Here is a 22,877-nt window from a genome sequence, read left to right on the forward strand (position 1 = left end):
TGTAATTGTGTGATGCAGATTTTATATATATATATTTCTTTTGTGTGTTAGGTTTTTATTTTGAACAATAATTTTATTTAATTTATTTTTAAAGCGTGAGTTCAGTTCATAGTCCCATTTTTCTTAAAATCACCTATAATACCTTGACTTCCCCTATGGAATAAATCAATGTTTAATGCCCCGGAAAAAAACATTTCATGCCCAAATGAAAATCTTGTTAAATGGTATTAATTATGACTTGGAGCACATCGTAGCCCCATGTGTCTTGTATTTGCGATTAGGGATTCGTGTCTTATCAAATATCTAATTAATCTCCGAGACATCTTTTGTTCAGTTTCACTTTATCGGGGGGTTTCCAAGGGGGTTTGATGACAAAGGTCCCCTGAATATTTATTCTAATTGTCCAAATTAACTGCTTTCATTTGCATACCAATCGATGGACCGAGAATGAGGATATGGCTTCTTTCTCTTTGCCAGAAACCACATAGATGTTATGGGAACAGTTTTTTAAACTTTAGGAGAAAAAAAGAAGGGGCAAAGAGTCACATGCAAATGTTTGAATTTGAAATGCTCTTTGCTCAGCGCAGTCAAATGGTGTCTGCATGTTATTTGAATATCAGTGGGCCCGTACTGAAAGGGTTCAAGGATGCTCTCTGACTTCTTTGTGCTTACCCAGTGCAGCGTCCGACTCTCAAAGAAAAAGCCGGGGAATAATTACAGCGTGAGTCCAGGACTGGGAATACGTCAGGGAAAAGCATCTCATCCAGACAGCCTCTTTTTTTTTCGAGAGGATGTTAAATTGACCAGAAGGCAATAGAGGGAAATTATTTTCATTTCCTTTTGTGCAACAGCGGCTTCAAGGAAACGGCCACATACTGAAAACTACCAAATTAGATCGCCAATTTGAATTTCATCAAAATACAAAACGACCAACCAGAAGCAACACTTTAGAAAAAATGTTGATATTTAAGCTTTTTAAGTAAATTTATTTTTGAAATAAAAATCTTATTGTTGATCTTTTTTTTTAAACTCATATTTAAATCGTTTTTTTCGATTCGACATTTTAGAGACGCAACATGTCAAATAAAATAAGGAATTTTAGGCTTTAAAATTAATGTGAATAAAATGTGAATAACAGGAAGAAAGAATTGTCCAATTTAAATAGATAATTTTTAGTTATTCTATTTTTTAGATTTAAAAATAGAATAACTAAGCTTTTCAAATTCTACACAGTTATTACTACACTATCTACACTGCATTAATATAAAATATAGCTCACTGCGGCGTTATTTTATCTATATCCGGCCACTGCTTGCTTTTACCTCTTATAGGCTGCATTTACAGGCTGGATATTTGGACAGAAATCATATTTGTTTTGTTTCAGGCTGACGCCCGCAAACACCCACCAGGACATATTTCACAGCTTTAACGCACATTATATCATTTAAATTCAGATAAACCGGCCGGAAAATCTTTTGAAACGTTATTTCTTTTAAAAATATTAATATGTGCAAAAGTGTTATAATTTGCTATCAGGTGCACAGAACTTAAATAAAATGTAGTATTTAATAGGAATACACTAACGGTAATCAATCAACAGATAAATCCACATTCATCGCAAATAAACGCATCAAATTGAGATGATTAAAAATTTAATGAGAAAATAAAAGTCCTGATTATTATGTTCAGGAATCAACAGCCGTCCAGACAGTACAGCTTACAGAGTTGATATTTCCAAAAAGACACAATAATGAAACTAAGGTTAAAAAAAAAAAAAAAAACTGCAGCAACAGAAAAAGTCTTTCTTGTCGCCAACTGACCATTAAAATGAGTCCAACATTTTCCCATCAACGGATCACAGCTGCAAATTGCTACTAATGGTAATCAATTAATTTAGACCCTTTCATACAATCCAAGACAACACAAGAGCGCAATGAGCTGCAGCCACATATTTTCTGTCCACTGCTTCCCTCTACTGGAGGAAAATGAGACCCACTGCGATTTTAAATATGAGGGACACTGATTACCAAGAATACTACATGACAGTCACTGAACTAAAAACTGTTTTACTACTTGTCCAATATTTTAAACAGGGGGGAAAAAACACAGTCAGTGCTTTCTTCTTCCTCTGTCTTGGCTTCTCTCCCTACTCCTACTTCTTCCCCTTCCCTCCCTTTCTTTCCTCCTTTCCCTGCTTCTGCTCCTCCCATCTGCTGTTCTGCCCTTCCTTCCATCTGTGTTACTTCTGTTCCTCTCACCATCTCTACTGTGACGCCTGTCTTTACCTCTGTCCTCCCTGCCTCTCTCGTGGCTCCTACTTCTGTCCAAGCCAGACTTGGAGCTGCTAGGTCTCTGCCTGTCCCTGCTGTTGTGTCTCTTTCTCTCTTGACCTCCCTCCAGCTTGATCTTGTTCTCTGGGCTGCGCTGTCGACTCCTGCTCCTTCCCCTCTCTGTCCTTGTTTGTCTATAATCTCCGGACTCCTCTTCAGGCCGCTTCTGTCTAGTGCGAGGGCTCGGTGACCTGCTCCTATGAGAGGAGGCCTTTTTCTGACTCTTGACTTGCCGCTCGCTCTTAGAGCTGTTATCCCGACAGGAATCTTTTTTCTTGTTCTTCTTTCTCTTTTGGCTCTTGAACTTGCCATGGCTGTCTGAATCGGAGCCACTATCACTACTACTACTACTGCTGCTGCTGCTATTGGAGGAGTCACTGGAGCTCTCACTGCTTTCATGCTTTTTCTTGTGTTTTCTTTTGCTTTTCTTTTTCTGTTTTTTGCTCTTCTTTTTCTTGGCCTTCTGCTTTTCCAGGCGGTCGAGTTTTCTGTAAAACAAACAAAAAACAACATTTAATTAACATTCTCAAACACAGCATTAGCATAATGACAGGAAAGTTTAAGGAAAGTAAAACACAATGGAAAAAATATTTTTACACCTGATATACTAGGCTACATTTATTTTTAATTTCAAAATAAAATGTATAAGAAAACATCACTAATACATCAGATCATTTATCGAGATTTCCCCTCCGCTTACACAATCAATATGAGGGTATAAAATAATCAAACAACGTAAAAAAACCAAAATGGAATGTCATTTCTAATCCTTAAAGCTTTCATACAGTGACATTTGTAAACTGTGCTACATTTTTACCTGAGGAGCTTCTGTTTTTGCTTTGTTGATAATGACTTCAGAAACTCCACCTCGGGATCGTCCTCTTCTTCACTGGCAACATATTCCTGTAAAATTACAGAGACATTACAATCTGCCCTGAAATCAAAACGACAACATGCAGATAGATACGTCTCTTGAAGGCAAATCTATATTTGATTAGATCAGTGAAACGCCTTTAAACAATGGTAACATTAAAAAAAAAAATCTAATCTGTTCACTTGACATAAATTGCCAGAATAACTGTCCCCTTCTGCAGAATTTATATACGCTACAGACATACCAAAGATATATTTAGTCTTTCCTCTCTGAAGGTGTGTGTGTTCATATATATCATCCTATGTGGGCAAAGATGGGAGTGTGAGAGAGACAATTACCTGCGATGGATCACAAACAGTAGCATTCCTACCAAGGACACATTTTTTCAAGGCAAACCCACTGTTTCGCATCTCTGCCATTAACTCCGAGGGGTGCATCGACGGACCTGTTAGCACAAATCACAGCCTCAGAGTCCCATTGATGTCAAACCATTGCCAACCACTATCTCCACAGTGGGAATTTCAGGGGCGGCTTTGTTAACAGAATGGGACATCAAATCAACTCACTCCACTTCCGGCTGAGCAAATCATACAATATCATTCTCTGCCAAAGCAGCAGTTAGGGGAATCAGAATACACAATAATTACATTTTTTCTCCCGGCACAGGAGGAGGACCATTACAGCACTCCACCATCAACACCACCATGCACTGACTGGACTCTCCCAGGGTAAACATTATTACTTTACAACTCAACTCGCTGATTGCAGAACTCAGAATCAGCTCGAGCCTGGGAGCTCCAGCTGAAACCTGAGAGGAAAGATACAGTAGGTGTACCGGCTGCAAAGTGTGTGACAGACTGAAGCTAACCCGCTCGTTAGACAGGCAGCACAGATATTCTGGCTCCATGGTTTTTGTTTGTACCATATAGAATTATTTTTCTGTTTTTCCATTATGGCTACCAATGTTTAATGGACATGTATATATATGGGGAACCAGATTTCAGCAGGAAAACAAATCTATTAAAGTTGTTTTATATATTGTAAATGACATTTAAATATCAAATCTGCTTACCTGCTGATGCTTATTTCAATGAATCAATTCCACATGTTTAATTAACATCAAAATAAAATCTGTATATAAAACCATTGTAGTTTGTTTACATACATATCAAAGCACGCTAACATTTAATTACATTGATAAAACTGCAGATGTTTAAAGTGATAATTATTATATATATGGACTGTACCTGCTGCCTCCTCGGAGGCCACAGAGCTGGCATTGATACCCGACAGCCCATAGAGAGGACACTCTCTGTCTGTGTTCACATGGCCCCATTTGTGACATTTGATGCATCTTACGTTGCGCACCTGGGAAGTAAACAACAGACATTACTTTGAATTATGTACGCAAAACAATTTAAACAAAACCATCCTCTCTGTATCGTTAAATAATGACAACATCCTATTATGATGTAAAATACATTCAATAAATGTGCTGGACTTTAAATTCATGACAAACTCTGGTTTTAGTTTTGGAAACTTGTTGTGTAATTAATGTAAAATTAATTTATAGTGTAAATTATAAGAGATTGGTTCCCAATCTATTCAGCTTGTGACACCTCAGAACAAATCACTGTCTACATGCAACCACTAGTAGTCACAGGTTAGGGTCTGAGTGTGTATAAGTGTGACTTCACATTTCATTTGTATGATTTCAGAAGAAAAATGCAAAAGTCTACGAGAGTCTAAGAGAAACCTACTAATATTTTGTAACATTTGTTTCATTTAATTTATTATCACTTGCACCAACTTGTGACTCCTTTGGATTAATACCTAGGTTGGGAACCACTGGTTCAGTATATATATATTTCAAATGAAAAAAAACCATCATACCTGGATTCCAAACGGCTGATCTCTAATATTCATGTCATCCTTTGCATACCTACACGAAAAAATTAAAGATAAAAACAGTGTACACTCTGGAAGAGCGTTGGACAATATGCCAAAAATAAATAAAATAATAATAATCAGCTTCTTACTTCTCTCGAGGAGCCACCTTCTGCCACTCAAATTTGTACTCTTCTTCCCCATCCTGGAAACAGACACATTTCCAATATTAATTTTAGTATATAAACCCTTCTTGTTCTTAATGCATACTTATTGTGGGATTGTATAGGGATTTTTTTGTTTTACTTTACCTCTTTCCTTTCCTCTTCAGTGCAGAAGACAATTATGAAGAAAAAAGCAAAAGCAAATGACAAGTATTAAAACATTATTTTCCAAAAAACTGGTGTTTGAGATCAGTAAAAAACAAAGTAATGATTTACCTTTGGATGCTCCAGGTGGAGCCTCGTACATAAAATTGAGGCCATTTTTAACACGGTCATCGCCCATCAACAACCTAGAAGTGAGAAGACAATATGTTGAACTTATATATTCAGTATGTACAGTTGATCATTACAGTAAAAATAAAAATAAACTAAATTAGAAGTTATTCAGAAAGCAGTATTGTGGGAGACACATGGTTTCATTCTGTAGCCGTGCTCTGCAGTATTTATCTAACCTGTTGTTGTAAGTGTCCTGCTCTTTCAGATAGGCCTGCATTAGTTCTTCTTGCTTGGTCTTCTCGAAAGTCAGTTTCTGTTCTGCTATCCATACCTGAAAGATAAAGAGAAAAGGAGGATTACAACACACATACTCTCTACCCTGGTCTTGCCTTTCCTACTAATTTTTTGGGTCAGCTTCCTTGCCTGGCAGGCAGACATACACATACGTCCTAAGCTACTCGGCTACAAGCTGGTTCAATTCCTGTGCAGCCCCACATGCAATTACTGACCTGCACCTGCCACTCAAACCATATTACAGCAGAGATGATTTGTCGAATACGCGAATGGTCGATCAGTGAATTTAATTTTTACAATTATTTAACAAACTGTTATAATACATAATTTTCCATATGAAAATGGAAAACATTCATCAGCTTTGGTTTCTCAAGTTCCTAAATTTTTCACTATTTTCTGGTATTTTATAGACTGAACAACACATTCTTAAAGTTATTAAAATCCTTATTAGTTGCATCCATAAAGCAAATTAATGAACAATTTAAAGTTACACTATTAAAACACACACACACACACACTGAGGAGGACATACAGCAGTACAAACAGAAACAACACTGACACCCAAATTAAAACCCACATTAAACCAAACAATTAGCAAAAATCAACAGGAAACGAAGGTTTGTGTGGTAAACAATTAAAATACGGAGCAATTACATTTCCACTAATAATTAATTGTATTCCACTAAAATCCTTATGGGAATTATTAATTACGGGATGTGATGTCTTGCTCTTATATATGGTCCATGACTGATCAACTTTTGCTTTGACACAATGCTCAGAATATAATATTAGACTATTAATAAATTAGACAACAACAAAGTGAACTGGAGTTAACACTGAGCCTTTAGATTAGCTCAGATTACCGGAGCGATACTTTTATTCACAGGATAAACTAACAGTTACATAAATTAACTTTACTAACGTTACACTGACAGCTGACTTAAACAATCACTGTCGCTTAGATGTCTTGTTTTTATAAACCGTACACTCTGAGGTCACAACATATTAAAGTGTTGCTAAGTAACGTTAGCAACCTGTGCTAGCGAAAGCCATACGTTAAACATAGCTCGCTAGTTAGCAGGCTGCTCTGATGTCCTCTAGTCTCAATGACTGTAGCTAGCTCACCTTTTTGATATTTGACTTCGACGCAGGATGAAAATCCTTCTTACACATGAAATTTGCAAACGATTTCCCCATGGCTGACGACCTGTAACGTCAACTGAGTTTACAGTTTAGCGTTAATGTTAGCTAACGGAGTCGCTAGCGTCGTAAACAAATCGGTCTGCGTGAAGTTAGTTCTGTATTGGAGTCGAGGGGCGCCGTTGGACTACGGAAGTAAAAGTTCAGCCTCTTTTCATCTTTAAACCTTTAAACTAGATTATTTAATCTATTTCGATTATTAAAACAACAGATTAAATTACACAGTATTTTTTTCTATAAAATGTTTTCATATCTGATTATAATTCTCTCAGCAATGTTAAATTAAAAATACAAATAAAATACATAAATTAAATAACAGGAGCCTCTAGGAATACCAAGGGCTATTAATAATAATAATCTAGGATGATTAATACAGATTAAAAATAAATAAATAATAATGTTAAACAGAGGACCGGGGACAACTTTAACTACGAATATAAAACTGACTTCAGCCCGGTCACGTGACGGTACCGTTTTACGTCACAGAACGTGAACTGAGACCGAGGCAAGAGAAATGAAACTAGAAACTGACAGTGACCGTGCTCAGTAAGACTCACAGGTAAGGTTAACTTGTTTAAATGATAAGTATAGTCCCAGCATTACACAGCACTGCGCTTTGACTTGCTATCTGACGCTGACATTTAGTTAGCTTTAAATCTGTTATTGTTATTGCATTGGTTATATTTATGCTAAAGTAGCCATGATCTTCAAATCTGTTCTTTAAATGTAAGTTATGTAAACAATGCAACCTTTCTGTTTACTCTCTGGCTAGTTTGAGATTCAAAATGCTCCCCTCTTCCTGTGACACCTTCGTGGCTCTGCCCCCCTCCACTGGGGGACAGCGCGTCATTTTTGGGAAAAACTCGGACAGGCCCTGTGATGAAGTCCAGGAGGTGGTGTGTTTCCCTGCCGGAGACTATGCTGCAGGGGAGAAGGTTGAGGTAGGTGACACAGACGGCTTGTTATTGCCCTCCAACCTCCAACTCCCCACAGTGCTCTTTGGTGAATGTGCTATTAGATAACCATTAACAGCTTTTTGCCCCTGTGTCTTGCCCCTTCTTGTGAACAGTGTACATACATAGAGATTGAGCAGGTCCCCCACACGTATGCAGTTGTGTTGAGCAGACCGGCGTGGCTGTGGGGGGCAGAAATGGGGGCAAATGAGCATCAAGTGTGCATTGGAAATGAAGCAGTGTGGGGCAGAGAGAGTGCTGATGGAGACGAAGCTCTTCTCGGCATGGATCTGGTCAGGTAAATGAACTGTTTGTGTTACACTGCCTCTGTTACTTTTCAAACCAGCCTCATCTTCAGGAGGGAATGGACATGTAATGACATAGTACCACCCAGAAACAATTTAGTGTAACTTATTCTTTGGCAGTTCAGACATAGACAGAGCAAAAACTGTATGACCCTACAAATCTGTGACCCTTCACATTTTCCAGGCTTGGACTTGAGAGGGCCGATACGGCTGAGAAAGCTGTGGATGTTATTACAGAGCTGCTGGGGAAATATGGCCAGGGAGGATCTTGCATGGAGGATGAGAGTGGCTTCACCTATCACAACAGCTTCCTCATCTCAGACAGGACGGAGGCATGGCTGCTGGAGACGTCAGGGAAGCACTGGGCAGCAGAGAGAGTGGAAGGTAATCAGATAAAGAACACTAGGGATAGGTGCCCATTTGAAATACAATGCAATGGAATGAGTTCAAAAGACACTTAAATGTTTAGCCTGCAGTAATATTTGAAAGAAACTATGGCAAAATAGACCTTTTAAACAGGTCGGTTTATTTATATACAGTCTGTGGTCAGTGGGGACATAAAGGGAGAAAGTAGGTAGAAGAGGCAGGCACCTATTTCTAAAGACACTAGAGTCATGTCTCTAGAAATAAGAACAAACAGGTCATAATTATGTCAAAGCCAAAAACCTGAACTACAAACCAGTAGTGGGATGCTTACAGTTTTTGTTACTCAAGCTTGGAGCTTCTTAAGGAAGTTTAAAAGAACATTAGGGTCCACATTAAGGGAGTCCCGGTGTTCCTGGTTCGATTCCAACCTGCGGCCCTTTGCTGCAAGTCATCCCTCCCCTCTCCCTCCCCTCTCCCTCCCCTCTCTCTCCCCTTTCATATCTATCTTTACCTGTCCTGTCAAAATAAAAGCCCACATTTGAGCAAGCAGCAATTAGAGCCCACCAGATTAATTACATTGGCTGATAATATATTTATCACAGATATATTGGTATCTGTGTATGTGACAGCTGAGAATAGATGGCAGTTACAACATGCCAAAGCCACATCTATGGTAGTTTAGAATCAGTATCGCTATTGCATAGTTTGTCCACCAGAGAGCGCCCACTCAGTACATATCTCACTTAGTAAGAACTGTTAGTTCTTAACAGCCATTTTTTTTTAACTCTCAAACGTCAATATTGGTTTTGGCCTTAAAAATACAGTATCTGTCAGACTATACTTACAACCCTGAGTAGCCTGAGTACATGATTTTCTGTAGACAGGAAATCATGTGACATCAACGGCCAGAAGAAGTAGGTTTTTAATAAATATATATATATATCTTTTTAAACTTTGACTAGTTAAATGAAAGAACCATTGTTTCCCCATTTTGCAAACATATTTTAAACAAGTTACAATGAAAGTACTTTTTTCTTTTTTTCTAAAGAAGTTTGAAAATCTGACTCTTGGTTTTGTACCAAATTATAACAGGAAGGAAAAGTTTGTATAACCTGAGCCTTATTACTAACTAGCTTGTTTATTAGTGTGTAAGACATCAATTGTCACGATACAAGATCATACACCGTGTGAATTAAACCAGTTCGTAATGACTAATTACTCAGTTTTACTATAAAGCTCAATTACAGTACTTGAAATCCACAACCTATAATAAAAATATTGTTTACCAAACTGAAGCACAACACACACTGCTTAACTAAAACTATATGGACATGTAAGTCCAAATCCATGGGCCTTACTATAAGTACACAGAGTATGTAGACCAGACAGTTTACTTTTGGCAATGTAGAGCAATCTTACCATTATCAAACACCTTTGCAAGCTCTCCAGCTGACCCTGCTGGCCAGTAGGTCACATGATGATATTATACCTCAATAAGCAGTCATGTAAATTATTATAGTGTCATCAAAAGTCCTGTTAATACGTATATATGACACTGTAAAACGTATCACAGCTGAACTGTGTAAAAAGATTCACTGGCAAGTCTTTACAAGCATCTCTTCATTCCCTGTAGAGTGAAAAAGAAATATCACTCAGGGCCTCGTATTATTTTAACATTGTGTTTTTTATTATATTCCTTAAACACCCGCTCCTATCAGTATGACCACAGGTCTCCAGAACTATGACTGTCTTATTAATACTTTGTACTCAACAATAAACAGAAAATCACTGATTATGATTCTGAAACATAGGCAGTATTCAAGAACTCTAAAACAGAAGAATCAAAGTCAAATGGGCTCTAGTTCACATCTCTTGACTATAAAATAAGTTTTATTATAATTAGAATAACAATTTTATGACTTCTACTTCATTCAGCAGGATGTTTTATGGAGGGAAGTATTTTAAAATTACAGAGACATTATTTTACACGCTTGTATAACAGACTGCTGAGTCTGAAAAAAACACTCTTCTTCTTCTTCCCGGCGCTGTTTTCGTCCTCCTCCATAGATATATACAGTATATTGTATAAATGTCATGTATACTCAGGTCATGTAAGTTAAAAAAAAAAGATTTTGTATATATATATAAGGTCCTCCTCTTACACATACATTGTAATTTCCCATGTATTAATGACCATTGTGGTTGTCGTCCGCCATATTGTCTGCAGCCAAGTCCTTCTCTGAGTAGCAGTCCATGGATATATACACTATATATTGTATATATTTATGGTAGCTGCCGGTCTAAGCCGTCATTATGCCTTTTGTTTCAGTTTTCCGCATTAAATGGCTGCATTCCCTTTGTGTTTGTGTTACTTCACTCATAATTTAAGTCACTTGAAAACAGCATGACGCTGATGGACACTGATTATCATTTTCTAATGACACATTGCACTGCTGAGGTTGCTGTTGAATAATAGTATTACATGTATGTGTAGCAGTAAAGTGATATTATTAGTGGCTTATCACCTCGTTTTACACTCTACACTCTAGATGGATATCGCAACATATCGAACCAGTATGGCATAACGACGAAGATAGACAAGGAACACCCGGAAATGAGGGAATATGCACGAAGCAAGGGATGGTGGGATGGAGAGACTCAGTTCAACTTTGCCACAGTCTACTCCTTCTTGACTACAGCCCGAATAGAAGCCGCTGGGAACCGATACTGTGAGGGGAAGAAGTTGCTGGAGAAGAGTAATGGTTAGTGAAATGCAAAATGCAAATGCAAAAAAGTTGCACTTCTTCCACTGTTTATGCACGTGTTGATTATTTACTGAAGGTCATATCACTGCTGAGACTATGATGGATATCCTGAGGGATAAAGACAGTGGCATCAACATGGAGGGAATGTTCATGACAACAGGAAGTATGGTGTCTGTGATACCCACGGATCATTCTCTGCCAGGAGTTCACTATTTTACAGCAACTCCAGACCCTGAAAGGTACAAAGATTAACTCATAAAACATCCTTTAATTAAATTATGACCGCAGTTACTGATTATTTAATAAGTATTCCTTTTTTACAACAGGTCTATATTCAAACCTTTCATCTTTGTGAAAAACCTTAAGCCACTGACGCAGACGACTTCTCCTACTTACGGCCCAGATGACCCAGTGAAGAAGAAGCCCCGCTTCCAGAGCAAGCCTGACCGCAAACATGAGTTGTTCGTCAAACATGAACTGGTGGCTGCCATCATTGAATCCTACAAGGTTGAATAATTAAATTCAAGCCTGCAATTTACCCAAGCTTGTAATTTTGCTTAGTGTGGTCACTGTACTTACAAATTGTTTTTTTGTCTATAGGACAGAGGAACGAAGATCACACAAAGTATGAGGCAGCTAGAGAAGACAAATATGACACGGATGGAGGGTCCTCTTTTATATGGTGTTGATGAACCTGACCTTTTGGTGAATCTGTTCACAAACTGTGTTCAGGAGGAGATGGATGTGTACAAGACAAGCTGAAAGGCCCACTACTACTACTACTACTACTACTACAGTACAAACAGGCTTGTATAATAAATCAGAACACAACTGAATAGTAAATAGCATTGGTGTATAAAAAAAGCCCAGAAAACTTTGTTGCTTAATCTCATGTACAATATGGACTAAAATGTTTAATTCTATGTATTGAACCATTGACCAGAAATACAACATATACATAAAGGGTTCAGAAATGACATTTATTTTTAAAACAAATCCAGATATCATGAATATGCAATCTTTTACAGAATAAAAACACAATTGTTTTAACACAATTTTCTTGTTGAATTATTATTAAAAACAAACATTTGCACTTAAAAAAGCCACAAAAATGATCGCTTAAGCAAAGTTAGTTTTCTACCTGTGTCATGTACCTGAGAGAAAAACTTACAGCAGCTCGCACTTTTCCAACTAAAAGTTCATACAGTTTGTGTGGAGGAGGACATTTTCAAATTCAAGTTAAACACTTTCAAGTAAACATGTTAGATTAATCTGAGTCTTAGAATCCCTGAGTTCTGAGACTCAGACTAAGCCATGCTGCCATGTTATGTTATCACTTATTAATTATGATGGCTTTTTGAATGTTTCAAGTGGCAGCTTGCTTGTGTTGTTGTCACTTTCAAAAATATTAAAACAATTTTAACATGGCCTTGGAAATGTGGAAAAACTGGCAGGTTGTTTGAAATGGTGTATGGGGAACAGTGTTTTCTACATTAATGCCAAGTCATGTTAAACTGCAGGTTATCAACACTACAATAATCATGATACATTACCAGTTAACTAACTGGTGAAACATTAAATAATAAGTTAAACTACAAACAAACGAATGAATGAATGAAGATTTTACCACATCTTCCCTTTTTCCTTTGGCAAGTGGCTTTGGTAGAAGAGTGATAATACACTCAGAAGTGTGCCAGTAAATGAAATAATACATTCAGCAAAGCAGAATGCCTGCAGTTGTAACTGAAGGCAGCTCTTTGTGCTTTATCGCTCACACAATGACACAACATAAAATAAAACAACTGAAAGTCCAAGTGCATGACTGATTAAAAATCTACGCAAAAAAAAGTATTTAAAAAGCAGCTAAGTCTTGTTTTATCCTTTAAAATTAGTAATAATAGTAGTTAATAATAATAATAATAATATAATAATAGTTGTGTTATTCTTGAAAATGCATGTATATTGAAAACATCTTATTTTTGTAGTTTTGGCCATCAGTCCCGTTTGGTTAATATTTTACTCACCAGCTTCCTTGCTGATTTAAGAGTGCAGTACTACAACAGTCAAACAGGGCAAGGACCACAGAGAGACTATTTGACATGTAAATAAACTGTATCATATTAACTTTATTACCCAATCTGTCTGTTGTAGACATCTATTAGAATTTGAAGACAGACTTCCTGAACTCTAATCTACAGCACTAAGCAGTAGTTGTGCCTGCAGTTTTCCCACATGGCTAAACAGCGTGTGCGTGTCTGATCATGTTCCTGTCCTGATTGGCTGTTTTAGCAATGTTGACAGAACTCAAAATCTCAGCAAATAACCTGGTGAGTGAAATGTTCAAATGTAAAACTGCAAAAATAAGACACAGGTGGTTAAAAAAAAACAACAACTATACTATACACTGCTAATTCCCTTTAAACCTACTCCACACAATGCATTATTTATTGGCATTTCACAGTCGGGTGTGGTCTGTTCCAACACCCAACTTAGATACACAATTCTGCATTGTGTTACACTGAACTGGGTGTGGACAGAGCACGGCGGTGCCAACAGTTTTCAGTCGGGTACTCTTTAAAGGTCAGTATTGTTCTTGTTGTCTGGCCTACAGATGTAATTTTTCTGGACTGAAATGCCATTTTCCTTTGGTAAAAAAGAAATGTTGACTTGTGTGTCTTATAATATAAATCTATAATAAAGGCGACTGTCTTGGAAGTCATATTCCCGCTTGATGTGCTGGAGCACACCGCCCTGCTGTAAGCGCGTTCCATAGAGTACCGCCTCACCAAGGTCCTGAGCCAAGCCCACCTGCTGGAGCCACTCCACCAGTTCACAGCCAAGAAAACAGTCCACCATAGTCCTCTTTCCACATCTGAAAGTCAAAAGAGCCATTCACCCAAAAGGTCTATTGAGGGTCGCCACAAAAAGTAGAGAAGAAGCAGACAGAGCCCACATGCACTAAATGATTTTTTACAGTATTGTGGTATGTGAATGGCTACCAGGGTTTGTTTCTATACACATCAGGGAACATGTTTATTCAAGACAGTTTTTCACCAACCTCTGACCAGAGCAGCAGTGAGTAAGACTATGTGCTCTCACCTTCTTTTTTTGACTATGTCATGACAACACTGGTCCTTGTGGTATTTGGTGAACTGGGTGCAGGTCATCCTGATCTCTTCAGGTAAATCAGTCTGCGGCTGCTCTTCTCGCTTCTTTCCATACCACAGACTGTATAACCTAAACACCATTCACAAAAGCAAAATATAAATGCATGTACACACAGTATATACAGTATGTTGTGTGTATACAAAACTTCAAATGTGTGGCAGCATTTCATAGCATAAATGTCCATTACCTTTTCTTAAATGGCAGTATAATTAAGTGCTTGTCCAGCCCAAACAGAGCGAAGGAGAGAAAACCCTGGTAACAGAAAACATGTCATGACACTGGTAATGTGTGAGAATTAATGCTCATAATCTTGCTACTATAGTATCTGGAATACCAACCTGTCCATAGTTGACCACAGCACAGAAGAACTGCAGCTCCAAGTAGAGTCTACCAGGAACACGGTTAAAGAGCAACCACAAGCAGCTGGACAAGTTCTGTCATAACAGGAATTAAGACGGATGTTATGTTGGAGGTGTAAAACTAGTAAATCCTGTTGACAGCACCAGTTTCTAGAACCAGTTGAGCAAAATGAACTGCATTCAGAGAATTCATTAGGCATCAGTGACAGAAAAATATGTGGACTGCACTACGTTAAAATTGTGTCTTTTTTCAACATTTTTTAGATTCACAGAAACACAAAAAACATTGGTATTTACTATTTAGTCTTATTTAATAAATGTATGTATGTACATAAGACCGATAAAAAATAATCCTAACATAAGAATTTTCGAATGTTTTTTTTTTTTGGACAAGCCTTCTGCCGACTCACAGGAGTACACAGCTCAGCCATTTGTATCTGACTCGGTTTGTGATGCACTCAATATAATAATGCGGGCAGTAAGGCTGACTTCACGTCACTGTGGGAGTGAAAGGTGATGGTTTACTCACAGCAAGCAAGCTGACAGTCAGAAGCAGACATAAGAGCAAATGACGAGCCACTTGTCTATCTGCAACCTGTTGAAGCTCCACTTGGACAAGCAGGCAGTCCGTGGACTCACACCTGTTCTCACACCGATCTGAGGGTAGCAGCAGAACAGACATTTAAAGTTCTTAAATACTTATAAATTAGAGAAAAGCTGTACATTATTACATAATTATGGTTGCTGATATGTGTTACTTATTGGGGTTTAATGCATTCTTAAATTCCCTTAGGATGTCTGCTTTTCAATACAGTACCTGTGAGTGTGGTTGGTGGGTTTGTGCTGATGATCATGTCAGGCATGGGCTGGGTTGGTGCACACTCACATATGAGGCATTCTGATAACAGAGTGATAAAAATTAGAGTGACTTTGAGTGACTGGAAACACGAGTTAAAGTAACACAATACAGGGTAATACTAGTACAAGCAGCTTCACATCCCACTGGTTCACATAAAAATGTCTCTAATATCTTGAGTTAATAGGAATATTTATTTAATAAACATTTCCTTTGTGATTTGACATTTTTTTAATAATTCAGCAGCTTCCACTCCATTCTATCTAGCACTTACTAAACCTCTATCAGTATATTTACAATACTTAGATGTGTTGCAATGTTAGCTCACAAACTTCAGCCAAGGAGGCTGGGTTATAGTCCTGTGTTTCTACAGCATCATTTGTAAGAGAATATGTGTTCAGTGTTGCCTTGTTTGCTTTAAATAAGGAACTAAACGTATCAGGAACTTGGCCTATCATGTTCCTGCAGATAATGACACCTGCTTCACTGTTTACTGGGTGATTTTGTAACTGCAGAGGCTTTTTTCTATTCAAGTAACTGAAAATGATCTGTGTGGGGGATGAATGTCAGGCAGAAATTGCATTGCCTACTTATCAGTTTTCAATAGACGACTTGTAAATAAGGCTTAGTCTTGACTTTGGATAATTGATTGTGCTCTTCCTTTCCTTTCCGACTTGGGCTTTGACAACTGACAGACCATTTAGATACTGGGACAGCCTCTGTATGCTCCAGTGATTATCATGTGCTGTGATTATAATCACCAAACTATTGTAATTGGCAGCCTGGTCCTAAATTAGTCTCATTAAAGAGACATCTTCAAACAAATGTTGAATTGTTAAATAAAACCTCAGATAAATGGTCTCCATAAGAGAACATACCTCCGTTGAGACCCCCGGATGTGGGGACTGGCTCAAACATATCCTGGTCTTCTGGTTCAACTTCAGTCACAAGATTCTCTGAAGAGTTTCCCTCTTGGATTTGGTCATTTTGGGCCCAGCTTTCTCTACTGAGACACACAAGAGAGCCCCCTCCAAGCAGCGTACTGAGGGCAACTAGAACCGTGGTGCAGATTATCTGTCATAGAACGGACAGACATGCATATTTAAAGTGATTCTATGTGGGTTAAAAACAGTTCTTAAATAGCAAGAAGCAGGAAAATGATTTCCACTTATGTTGTTACCTGTGGTTTGCCATAAAAGAATGACGAGTCAATGGTGTCAGACATTTTCCCCCCAGAAATGAGTAACACAGCAGTTACTAAGGCTGGGACCCTGTTAATATAAAGACAAATTACATTCACATCACAATCAGTGACAGTATAAAAATGTAAAACACCATCTCAATGACACTCAACTGCAGAATAAATTAGCAGGAAGTGAATACATTGGTTTGATCGTTAACATTCAAGTAAGGTGTTATTACCCCTGCAAAATCAACCTCAGTACTGTTGATCTTAGTTTTGGGTGACCTATTCATGTTTATAAATCAAAGCTAACTGTCCAACATGTCAATTTATCTTTTGGGCAGGTCATTTGGTTATGGTTGTAGCTTCCAGTGAACCAGACAAAATAGCCTAGTTTCATTTCTCTGTTCTTCTGTGACTCACCCCCAGCCTGCAATGACGAACACGCCTGGTGAGACTTTTAGATCTTCAAACCTTTTCAGGAGCACAAGAGAGAGTGCTATCAAACCTAAAATAACAAAATAAGCATCATCAAATTTACAATCAGATTTCCGAGTTCACCAAGACAAATGAATGCAGTTTAATGTGAGGTTGATGTGTGCATACATAGCATACCTGGCCACACATAAGTGCTGTAGAGTGAGGTGCATAATAATGTGAAAGTCAGGACCTGCCCGATGAAGTTGTCTTTTTTCACCACAAAGTTCCACACGATCATCCCAATACAAGTTAGAAACTAAAGACCACAGCATAACAAATACATGCAATTACTGATGTGAAGTTACACATACAGGTAGATTTCTTTTGTCAAGTGAATTCATGTAAATCAAATAAATTGAAAGAGTACAGTGTGCTCACCTGTGCCAAGAACAGGTTGACTGTAAACATATGAGGTAGCCTCTTGACTTTCTTACTTAAAAACATGACAGCAATTGTCCACACCTGGAAACACACAGATTTCAAATAACTTGAGTTTACCAATACAAAGATGATAAATACAATAATACACTCACTATTAATCATTGTTGGCTGGTTATTCCATTCAAAAGGAAATTAGAGATTTAATTACTATAATATGAATTGCATATTAAAGAAACAGAAGCACTGAATACAAATTAATGTATAAGATACTGCAGAATACAAACACAAATATCAACGTTCCTTAAAAAGGCAGAAAGTGAGAATAAAGGAGGAAGTAAGTCTGTGAGTCAGTAAAGCATCTGCTCACACATCCTGTAAAACGACTGAGCCTGGAAGCAAAGATAAAGTAATACAATACAGGGAATAATACCATAATGAAGCTGAGTGTAATACTAAAAATATCTTATGGTAATAGGAATATTTTCATGCAATGTCATGACACCTTTCCTTTGTGATTCGACATTTTTTCAAATTATTCTACCCCTTTATTCTATTATTCTACCACTGATATGTGATGTGTTGCAATGTTAAAATCTTGATGTACTCTAACAACATAATATCCTGCAAATGACATTCTTGTACTAAATAAGTGTTTCCCTTCCACACTTGCAGTATTGGTTTGCATCTATCATGACAATGCCATGACATTTTATTAAACATAAACAGGAGTGAACCATAATTTAGTTGCCACATGCAGCTGATGGAAAACAATTTAATCCAACCATCCCTTTCTTTACCTCTCCTTTCAACATATCACAAAGGTCATGTGTTTCTACAGCATGGGAGAGATGAGAGATGATGTGTTCAGTTCTGCCTTGTTTGCATTGAAAGAGGAACTAAATGTACCAGGAACTTGACATATCATGTTCCTGCAAATATGAAGACATTTTTTCCCCCCCTACTTTTGAAAGTCTTTCATTTTTAATCTACCAAAGTGGATCAAACATGTAACAAGAAGCAACATTTTTGTATTTTCCCTGCTTGATAACATCAGATGAACATGAGATGCGTAATATCAAACGTGATCTGAATCGGGAAATAACTGTGTTAAATCATGGTAGGTCAAACTGTTTCCAGTTATGAAGTGGACCATGCTATAACAAATGCTCTATTAAGTTATTTTTACTTCACTTTGACTTCACCTAATAACAGAACAAAATAAACAACACAACCAGCTGATAAAAATCTCGTTATAAAAGATAAGCCAATATCAAGCTTGCAAATGTCACACTGACATGTGCAGTTCTGACTCACCAGTGCAACTAAGCTCACTATGCTTATGTTAAAGCTGACATTCTGCAGTGAATTCATCAAAAGCTGAGGATCCATCCAAGGGATTGTGAGTAACCAGGCAGAAACATACATTATCGGAGCTGAGAGAAAAGTGCTGATCACCATCCCAGAGGTTACCTGTAAGAAACATTAAAAAACAAAATCATATACGGTGAGTTGCAAAGGAAAAAGACTGAACAGTATCTTAAGGGCAGAGGTTGGAAGGTGCAACAACTTAACAACTCACAACTTCGAGCTCTGCGTTGTAATAGACAGCATAGATGGCCACACTTGGTGCAGTGGGAAACACTCCATAAAGAAAGGCATAGTTGGAGAGGCTAGAGTGGTTCAAAGCACTGGTGTTGCTGTTGTCCAACAGATCCACCATGTCCTTACAAATCAGTGGCATCAGCAACCTGAAAGTCAAATCAAAAGAGCATTGTTTGAGTTGTTAGTTAACACTACACTGAGAAGTGCAGTGCGTCTAAAATATTTATGTACACTAGTTATTATCATGCTACGCACTCCTCCGACCTTTAACATGATATCCGTTCTGTAAAAAGGCTTGTGGTCCAAGAAAGGCCTGAGTCACCCAAACCATCAGCACAAAACAACATGTTGGGAGCACTTTACAAAGCTCTAACCTGCTGACTCTCTACACTCCTAAAGCATGTCTCATTATAAAAGAGAGGTTGTCTGATAACACTAAATTATCTCTTGTATAAAAAGAACATGAGGTGCAGTCAGTAAAGGCGTTTTTTCACTCACAGTTTTGCTGTAATTAGTAATATCAGTGTCACGACTGTGGATCTGGTTAACTTCCCCAGCTGGCCCACCATGGACAGACCCAGGTAGAACAGAGCGGCTCCCCCAAAAGAGTTTGCCAAACCATCCACAAATTCAGCCATGAAGGCCGGAATCGTCTGGTGCAGGACAAAGTGGGCGATGATGCCGATGACGACCATGAATACAATAGGATTCTTCAGGACCTGTAAAAATACAAGTCCCATGATCCTGAGTTTGCTCTGCTGGTTGTTTCCCTGATTCTTCCATTTTTGGATCTCACAGAAGGCAAAGCCAATGGGATTGAGAAGCATCAGGGACACAGGTGCAACCAGGTAGATGTACTGGAGGTACTCTGGGTATGTGCTCTGGTACAGGGCCTCAACTGTGAAGATGAAGACAAATGGCTCAATATTAACAAAGCCTGCTTGGCACATTTAACTTACTGGGATGTAGTTCAAATGCAGTCAAGAGATCATGAACAAAAACATCTGAGGCCTCATGTATGTATATAAAACCTGATACTAAAATAGACACAAAGCTGCAAATATATTAGTTTACGCTCTTTTTCATGTGTAAGAAACATTCACGCTCGGCCATATTGTTACCCAGGGTCACTCCTTAAAAAAAAACTGCTAGTGTACAGCAAGTAAACAAACAGCCCTAAATACATGTTTACATTTAAAACCTTCTCTGTAAAACATGGTCTCTTCTGAGTTTCAAGACAAAGCAGAGCAATTAAACTTTGAAAGTTTGAGGAAATGGAAAAAATACAATAATAAATACTATAGCAGAAGTGAAAGCAAAACAAAAGACACTTCATGGAAATGTCACCACTGGCTGATCTAATAAAAACATGGCTTAGAAGCATATAAATGCTGCCTCGCTGCAATAAAGAACAACCCTATTTGTTTGTCCGCTCTATTTGAAATTTGCACAATTGTCAATCGTTAAATCAGGCTTAAATCGGTTTGTTTATTAATCTGAAAACCAGCCTGAGAAGACTATTAGAAGCCCAAGCGTCTGTAAAAGACACATGTAAACACACTATTAATGTACAGCAACAGTACTTTTATTCTTTGACAGTTGGGCCTGTTTATGCATGCCTACATTTCAACCACAGGTACCAGAGCATATGCCTGATTGAAGATGTGTTTATATTTCTGCAAACCTTGTGAGTATAAAACAATGAATCCCACTTAGCTCAGAAATGATTACACTCTAGGTTTTTTTTCATGAACGCAATGTTGATTAAGGAGGGGCCCTGAAAGCAGTGATATCCAATTCTGTTTGCCAAGTCAGTTTACAGTGTTGCAAATGGATAATTATACTTTTGTTTGGATGGATGGGGAAACATCAGGACAGCATGATTAGAGCTGCAGCAGTGAATGAGAAGCACAGTGGGTGGGTAGGCTTAAAAGCATTATACTCACCAATGGGATATCCCAAAGCAAAGTCATTGCTTTGGGTGGCAAATATTGAGAAGAGCCCAGCCTTGCTATAGCGGCTCTCAGGACTGGCAACTATCAGTGTGAGGACGCACACAATGACAAACACAGACACTTTGGCGATGAGGATGCTCCACAGAAATGGCCAGATGACATTACCAAAGTCCAACAGTACCATGTTCTTGAACAGCAGCGCTGGGAGGGCAAACTTGGACACAAAATTCCCCAATCCTTTGGCCTGGGTCGAGGTGATGATGTTTGTCCTCCCAGCGATGTACCCGCATAATATTATCCCAAAGCACTCCAAGAGCGCCGGGAAGAGCTTGTCAATGGACATACTGGACGAGAGAGCAGTGGAGTCCGGGTCTTCTTCCTCATTGTATGATAGGTTGAAGTTGGTGGTTGATACCGGTGCCTCCATCGCGCCGCCGATCCTCCCTCCGGTGTCAGCTGTCATGCCCGGTTTGCGTTCATGTTAAATGTCGTTACTGCCGCTGCTGCTCGCCACTGACAAGACACTAAACAGAGGAGATACAGTCAGAGGAGGTACAGTCAGAGGAGGTACAGTCAGAGGAGATACAGTCAGAGGAGATACAGTCAGAGGAGGAGCCGGTACAGCCGTTACAACCGTTACCACTGCTGGGGCAAAGGTAACCGGGTAACAGATAACTTCAGGTTACTTTATACAGCATTATATGACTGACATAACTCCTTCACAAGAGGTTGTACAGTTGTTACCAGCTACCCAACAAGCGTTATAGTTTTAAAGTACGGTTTTATAAGGTTACTCTCACCTCTCTGAGTGCACCATGTGTCAGTCAAATGTCAGTTAGATAAGTGTTAGCCAGCCTGCTAGCTAAGCTGCCGGTGTTGAAACCAGACCGTCGTCGACTACTAACGTGAAGCTACGTTTACTACACGACAAAAACCATGAGGTGGAGTTAGTCCACTCTTACAAAATTGTTGTCCCAACTCTGCAACTGTGTCTAGTTTGTGTTACATAGGTATTACTTTGGTTCCCACGCAGCAACTTTCATAATGCCCGATTTGTCAACAACGACCTGACCAATCACATTTAGCAGAGGAAGGGAAAGGGGGCGGGGCTTACCCTGCTTACACCAAACTCTTCAGTATTTAATATGCAGATGTGTATTTTGCAATCAGCAGAAATTAGGTGTGAACTTGATTTTGATTGTCCCACTCGGTACAGTTGTCAGAGCAGCTAGACTCATTCGGCTTCTGTTAAAACTAACATTATACTGTAATTTACTGTATAACAGATAGGTAACCAGTGAAAACATGTGTCAGAGCTGCGGTGGAAGAGCACAGAGTTTGCATGGGTATTTTGAATGGCAAATACAGGGTTGACTGAAAATTATCTAAAATAAAGTGATGGAAGAAGTATTCAGATGCTTTACTAAAGTAAAAGTAGCAATACAACACTGTGAAAATACTCCACTACAAGTAAATGTC

At 38.4% G+C, this 22,877-nt stretch overlaps 3 protein-coding genes across 3 annotated transcripts; 1 reads left to right on the forward strand and 2 right to left on the reverse strand.

Annotated features, from left to right (window-relative positions):
* Positions 1–1,635: 1,635 nt before the first annotated feature.
* On the reverse strand, positions 1,636–7,120 carry cir1 (corepressor interacting with RBPJ, CIR1). Its single transcript, XM_051405014.1, has 10 exons — positions 6,951–7,120; positions 5,768–5,862; positions 5,532–5,605; positions 5,403–5,416; positions 5,244–5,296; positions 5,098–5,146; positions 4,452–4,572; positions 3,543–3,649; positions 3,148–3,233; positions 1,636–2,818 (listed from the first exon to the last, which is right to left on the reverse strand). Exons 1-10 carry the CDS (start codon positions 7,020–7,022, stop codon positions 2,110–2,112), a joined length of 1,380 nt encoding a protein of 459 aa, XP_051260974.1. The 5' UTR covers positions 7,023–7,120; the 3' UTR covers positions 1,636–2,109.
* Positions 7,121–7,424: 304 nt separating this feature from the next.
* On the forward strand, positions 7,425–12,469 carry scrn3 (secernin 3). The gene is made up of 8 exons (XM_051405016.1): positions 7,425–7,584; positions 7,798–7,966; positions 8,095–8,276; positions 8,468–8,667; positions 11,199–11,411; positions 11,491–11,653; positions 11,741–11,921; positions 12,015–12,469. Exons 2-8 carry the CDS (start codon positions 7,811–7,813, stop codon positions 12,174–12,176), a joined length of 1,257 nt encoding a protein of 418 aa, XP_051260976.1. The 5' UTR covers positions 7,425–7,584; positions 7,798–7,810; the 3' UTR covers positions 12,177–12,469.
* gpr155a (G protein-coupled receptor 155a) lies at positions 12,374–22,474 on the reverse strand. The gene is made up of 16 exons (XM_051405007.1): positions 22,199–22,474; positions 21,390–21,922; positions 19,942–20,341; positions 19,421–19,589; positions 19,156–19,311; positions 17,839–17,922; positions 17,596–17,716; positions 17,404–17,488; positions 16,978–17,068; positions 16,676–16,871; positions 15,759–15,839; positions 15,471–15,598; positions 14,921–15,016; positions 14,770–14,834; positions 14,514–14,651; positions 12,374–14,286 (listed from the first exon to the last, which is right to left on the reverse strand). Exons 2-16 carry the CDS (start codon positions 21,859–21,861, stop codon positions 14,091–14,093), a joined length of 2,478 nt encoding a protein of 825 aa, XP_051260967.1. The 5' UTR covers positions 21,862–21,922; positions 22,199–22,474; the 3' UTR covers positions 12,374–14,090.
* Between the last annotated feature and the right edge of the window lie 403 nt (positions 22,475–22,877).

This window comes from Dicentrarchus labrax, unplaced genomic scaffold, assembly GCF_905237075.1.
Source record: "Dicentrarchus labrax unplaced genomic scaffold, dlabrax2021, whole genome shotgun sequence".
Lineage (NCBI taxonomy): Eukaryota > Metazoa > Chordata > Actinopteri > Moronidae > Dicentrarchus > Dicentrarchus labrax.